Below are 5685 nucleotides of genomic sequence, written 5' to 3'. Positions count from 1 at the left end.
CAGGAATATGGTCCCCATTTCAAAGATGAGTACATTGAGGTGCTGACAAGTTAATTTCCCTTCACCTTACCGCCTGGAATTGAGTTCTACTGATAACGTTCTTGCTATCACTCTCATCTCTTGATTTTTCCCATGAGCTTTGCCCCTCTGTGATTCCTGCTACCCGAACCAGACACCCTGCGTGGGCCCAGAATCAACATGCTGCTGCATGTTGTAATCGTCCACGCCTCACTTACACCGGGCCTCTAGGGTCAGAGAGGGGAGCTAGGATGTCCTGCTTCGTGCATCTCGCCCCTTACGACAGCACCACTGGGGGTGGAGAGGGGCACACGTTCCAAACCCAGTGGAACTAAACAGGCGAAATTTACCATGACGTCAAACTGCCCTCAACTTCCTGTTCATATTAAGGGTATTTCTCCTCCTCGGCCCCCACCATCCCTCTCCCTCCCTCCACTCCCATCAACGCAAATACAAATGGGATGGTTCCGCAGAATATTCTAGGTTCTGGACGTAAATCGGTGACACAATCCATCGGGGTATGAGCTCTGTCCCCTCATTGGTTGGTTGGAACTCCTGGACACCCCCCCAGACCCAGAGCGGCGGGAATAAGAGCGGCTGCGGGTGCTGGGAGGCAGCAGAGCACCGCTCCGCTCAGGTGTCTCTGCCACTTCCACAGCGCCATCGCCTGACGCCAACGTTGCCGCAGCTGCCGCCGCCTGTGCCCAAGCCACCTGCTGCCTGCTGCCAGGTGAGCCCCGAGATTCCTGCTTAGCGGTATGATTCTATCTCTCCTTCTTCTTCCCTCCCTCTTCTGCATTCATCTTTTTTGTAGCTGCTGTCCCTATGTGTCTTAGAGTCTCTGTGTATGTCTGTCTGGGTCTCTTCCTCCCAAAACTCTATTACTCCAGGATTCATCCCAGGCTCCTGCATCAGGTAACACTGGACGGTCGGTTCTGGGACTCCTTGCTTCATTTGTCCTCACTGAAGTGAGCTTCAGTCTCTCTCTTTCCTGCTAGAGACATGCTTTAGGCTGATCTCAGGACACTGGACTCCCCAGCATTGCATGTGGAGAGCAGAACAGGCATAGTTTCTGCAGAATGTGTGCTCAGGGATCCTATCTCCTGCCTGGTGGTCCCTGGGAAATTGGTGGAAACTGGGCCAGTGCTAGTGGGTGGCAAATAGACATACTGTCCTAGAGGCAGGCAGCCCGGAACAGCAAATTCCAGTAGTGAGTTCTGGGAGCTTCTCCCCAGTGTAAGCCCTGCACCCCAATTTTAGATTCTGCTAAGCTTAGTTTTGGGGGGGGACTTTTGTCCACATGTGTAGCTGCTGTGCAGTAGAATTTTGACCTTCAGTTTCTCAGAGATTCTAATGGCACAGATATTCCCTCTCTAGCTGCATCCTCCCCACACACACAAACACCACAAGGTGTGAACAAAAGCCCCACACAGGGAAGAGAGCTCTGTGTTGCATTATAGGAAAAGCTCTGTGACAGCATTCAGAGACTCTCCTCAATGGAGACCTGGCCAGCTGGAGAATGGTATGGGGTGTGGAGTATAGATGTTTACTCATTCCCCCCTCCCCACTATGGCACTAGGAACAGCTCTTATCCTTGCGTGCTATATTCTCACCACATCCTCCAGTAGTCACTTCGCTTATAAAAAAACAATGGAGAAGGTAAAGGGTTATCCAGAAGCCATGACAGGATGGAATTCCAGACTGGGGCAAGACTAGAAGCCCAGTCCTGGGGCTCAGGGAAAACTTTTTCTTATTCAAAGATTCCATTCTGGGCGCCTGGGTGGCTCAGTCCTTGAGCATCTGCCTTCAGCTCAGGGCATGATCCCAGAGGGCTGGGATGGAGCCCCACATCAGGCTCCTCTGCTGGAGCCTGCTTCTTCCTCTCCCACTCCCTCTGCTTCTGTTTCCTCTCTCACTGGCTGTCTCTCTCTATCAAATAAATAAATAAAATCTTTAAAAACAAAAGATTCGATTTAATTCATTATTGGTGAGATATACAAAAACTCAAAGAAATCACAAGAGATCCAAACTATTATTTTATACAAATAATAAAATATTTATCAATATGAACAAGAACATTGGGATTCACTATTATCAATGGGTTCATGGAAATTTTAACTGCTATGGGGATATCATTCTTCCCTTGCAGAGAGGTGTCATGGGCTTCTGGAAGTTCTCCCCATTCCTGGCTATTGGCATCTTGGTCCTGTACCAAGTGGGTACCCTCCAGGCAGCACCATTCAGGTAAGATCACCCTGCCAGGAGTGCACTCCCCTCCCACTGTTCCTAGCATCAAACAGCTCTGTTCTCTGGTGTGCTAAAAGGTTAACAACCAGCTCTCAGTGGGCGGTGGGGGGGGGGAGGTATGCATGCAACCTACATAAGAGTTTATTATAAACATTTTATACTATAGAGATTATACACAACTTAAAAACAAATGGTATATACTACACTTTACTGTGATTTTCATATGGTTTATTGAGCTTAATGGAATAGTCATTGCTGTTTACCAAACATTTGTATCTGTACCAAACCTATTTATCTAATTAAAGCCAATTTGAGAAATGATTGCATACTAATCTAATTTTCCACTGATTTTGTTCTTATTAGATCTAATACGTGACCTCTCAATCTAACTTCTCACCCTTACACAAATGTTTTCAGATTCAAACTAATGTAAGTTTTATCAGTTAATCCTTAAAAATACCTAATTTAACACTAAGCTTATAATATTCCTGAAAAATCTAACCATCACCTTCATGACCCTATATATTCTAGTTCCAGCAGTCCACGTCAAGGTCACCCTAGTGCCTGACTATTGGTGAATCCATGTTTTTGGAAGGACATTGGGCTCACGCCCGGTGCACTAGGATTTGGGGTGGGCACATCCTCAGGGAAAACACAGACAACAGGAAGCCTGGCTACTGATCCAGGGGAAGTGGTAGACAGGGGCCCAGAGCCTCTATTTGCCTTCTTCCCCTCTGTAGGTCTGCCATGGAAAACCCACTGGAACCTGCTACACTCACAGAGGATGAAATATGCCTCCTACTGACTGCAATGCTGAACGACTATGTGCGGCTGAAGGTCCGTGAGCTGCAGCAGGAGCAGGAGACTGAGGGCTCCAGGTGAGGCTCCCCACCCAGCTCGGCTCAGGGCATCCCCTCCCTCCTGTCATGCCCAGGAAGGCATATCCCAAGAGGTAAGAGAGAACACAGCTGGACAGGAGGCCAGCAAACTGCCATTGGTCACCTCAGCCTGGGACCCAGCTATTCTCAGGCCCCACTGACAATAGAGGTCACACAGAGACTGGTTAGAGCACATGGAAAAAAAGATCCCTTTCTGAAAGCAGTTGGGGAAGGTATGAAATCCCCCACTCTGGAAATTGGGCTGGTAGTACTGAGGGGACTTCCTAGCATTGAGGTCTTAGGACTGGTTAGTGTGAAGCTGGCAGACGGACTGCATATATCTCAGGAGATTTAGAAATTAGGTTTCGTGTACACCTGTACCTGGCCTTCATTCTCACCTCTTCCTCTTCTGGGTAAGTAATCTGTCCCCTAAGCCTTGCTTGATTTTCAGTTCATTATACCGGAAAGATATGCTGTTACAGTCTGCGTTCCATGGCCACTCACCCAGAGCCACTTTGGGCTTTCTGACACCCCTGGGAATGTCCATGGGAATGATCACAGCATTTTCCCCAGAAGCTTATGTATTTCTGCAGTGATCACTGTGACTAGGGAAAGACATACCGTTAACAGGTACCTCTCAGAGCAATACTGTTACCATGAATATCCCATGGGGCACATAGGATCTCTCTCTGACAGCCTCTCACTGACGGGCCCCTTTTCCTCCATCCTGCAAATCAGCATCACTGCCCAGAAGAGCCCCAGCAACAAGGCCCCCTGTGTGACCAATCCTCTGGAAGGCTTGCTGGCCAGAGCTGAGCGCATGGTGAAAAGCACCTTCAAGCCCACCAATGTGGGTCCCGAAGCCCTTGGTGGTCGTCACGAGGAACTCGGGGACTGAGCAGTGAAAGGACTCCAGGAACAAGGTGACTGCCCTTCTAGTGTCAGATGGGAGGATGGAACACCGGGTATTGCAGGGGTGCAGTCCACACTTTAACCCTCCAAGAGCCCACATAATAGAAAAAATCCACAGGGGAATGTGCCCACTCCAATGTCTGCAGAGAGAACAGGGAGTCCCAGTAGCTGAAATGCCTAGAATGTAGGTTCATTCCCCTGCATTTGACCAGTATCTCCCTGTGACACTGAAATCATCTGCCAGAAAAGATAGATCTGTTTATAATTGTGATTAATCTATTTTTTTTAGTTTGAAAGGTAATGACATGATTTGGGTCTAAACACTCTAATGTCATGTACATCTGAATTCAGAGCCAACTCTTGGGATCATGAACTGAGTTTGCCTTCTATTAGCTGTATGACCCCGGGCAGACACGTTTTCTGGGCCAATGTCACCATCTATGAAACAAGGGCAACAATAGTATCTATTGCTAGTATTAATATAAGACTGAATGAGATAATAGATACCAATATTTTCACAATTAATAAATTACTAAATTCTGGCTGTTCTTTTCTTTTTCTAGGTCATCATGAAGCGAACTCTACTTCTTTTAATTTATAATGAATACAACTCATAGGATAAGGAGCATGGAAGACACCTACATATGCATGCTTAATATTAAAAACACTCTTGTCTGAGATAAACTAAAGCTAAATAAAGATAGAATAAAATCATTGCAGTTACCAAGTGTGCATCTTTTTGTATTTAACTGTTCAATCAATGTAACAGCATGTCTCCCTGGCTTCTCTGGTAGCAAACATGGGTCCAGTCAGCCAACCTACTGATGTTGGCAGTCCTGCGAGACCTCAGGGGGACGGGGAGGAGCTGCCCGGTGGGTGTCTGGGGGCACATAATAAATACTGTGCCTGCACAGAACTCTTTGTTTGAAGAAATGTTGTCACTGCTGAACTTCATCAAGATAAGAAAGGGTTTTCGGCACACTTAAGCGGAGTCCCTGCTGCTGTTTATGGTGTTTCTCCCTGGAAAGCCGAAAGACCTGTGAACGCTTTGTGAGTAGGCTGACCCATGAAGCAAATGCAACAGGCTTGGGACGGGATGGGTCCTCACTATCCCTTACCGGAATTAGAACTCTATACATCTCAGAGACAATTCCCCTTTATTTTCAGAGTTCCCTGGTCCCAGCACCAGAGGTTATCTGTGCACTCCCCTTGACTCAGGTTTGCCCTCACCCAGCCCTGCCTTTCCTCCCCATAAGGACCTCTCCTACTCCCCATAGTCCCCAAAGCCCTTTAGAAAAATGGCTCAGAGTCTGAGATGCTGTCATAGACTGGCAGGCCTGACAGTCATTAGGTGCCAGCCAGTCCGACTATTCTTATTCTCTGGGGTGCTGAGAAGAAAAGTATGTTGCCCAAAAGCCTGCAATATGTTTAACAGACACATTCATACCTTTAACAAGTACTCATTGAGTGGCTGCTATTTGCTGGACACTATCCCAGGCCCCAGGAATACGGCGATGAACAGAAGGGACAAAACCCCTGCATTCTAACTGGGGGAGATTGGGGTGATATATGCCGTGGCATCAGAGATGCTCAGTATTGGAAGGAGTCTGGGATGTCCAAGTTTAACCCC

The 5685-nt window shown here is 47.5% G+C and overlaps 1 protein-coding gene across 1 annotated transcript; it reads left to right on the top strand.

The window, feature by feature from the left end:
- Positions 1-2176: 2176 nt before the first annotated feature.
- LOC130544684 (calcitonin receptor-stimulating peptide 2-like) lies at positions 2177-4041 on the top strand. The gene is made up of 3 exons (XM_057317588.1): positions 2177-2262; positions 3006-3143; positions 3882-4041. Exons 1-3 carry the CDS (start codon positions 2177-2179, stop codon positions 4039-4041), a joined length of 384 nt encoding a protein of 127 aa, XP_057173571.1.
- The last annotated feature ends 1644 nt before the right edge of the window (positions 4042-5685 follow it).

This window comes from Ursus arctos, unplaced genomic scaffold (genome assembly GCF_023065955.2).
Source record: "Ursus arctos isolate Adak ecotype North America unplaced genomic scaffold, UrsArc2.0 scaffold_23, whole genome shotgun sequence".
NCBI classification, from domain to species: Eukaryota; Metazoa; Chordata; class Mammalia; order Carnivora; family Ursidae; genus Ursus; species Ursus arctos.
This window is presented reverse-complemented; position numbering and strand designations above follow the sequence as displayed.

Coding starts and splice junctions, on each gene's coding strand:
- LOC130544684 (XM_057317588.1), top strand. CDS start 2,177: ATGGGCTTCTGGAAGTTCTCCCCATTCCTGGCTATTGGCATCTTGGTC. Junction 2,263..3,005: donor CTCCAGGCAGCACCATTCAG/GTAAGATCACCC, acceptor TCCCCTCTGTAG/GTCTGCCATGGAAAACCCAC. Junction 3,144..3,881: donor CAGGAGACTGAGGGCTCCAG/GTGAGGCTCCCC, acceptor CCTGCAAATCAG/CATCACTGCCCAGAAGAGCC.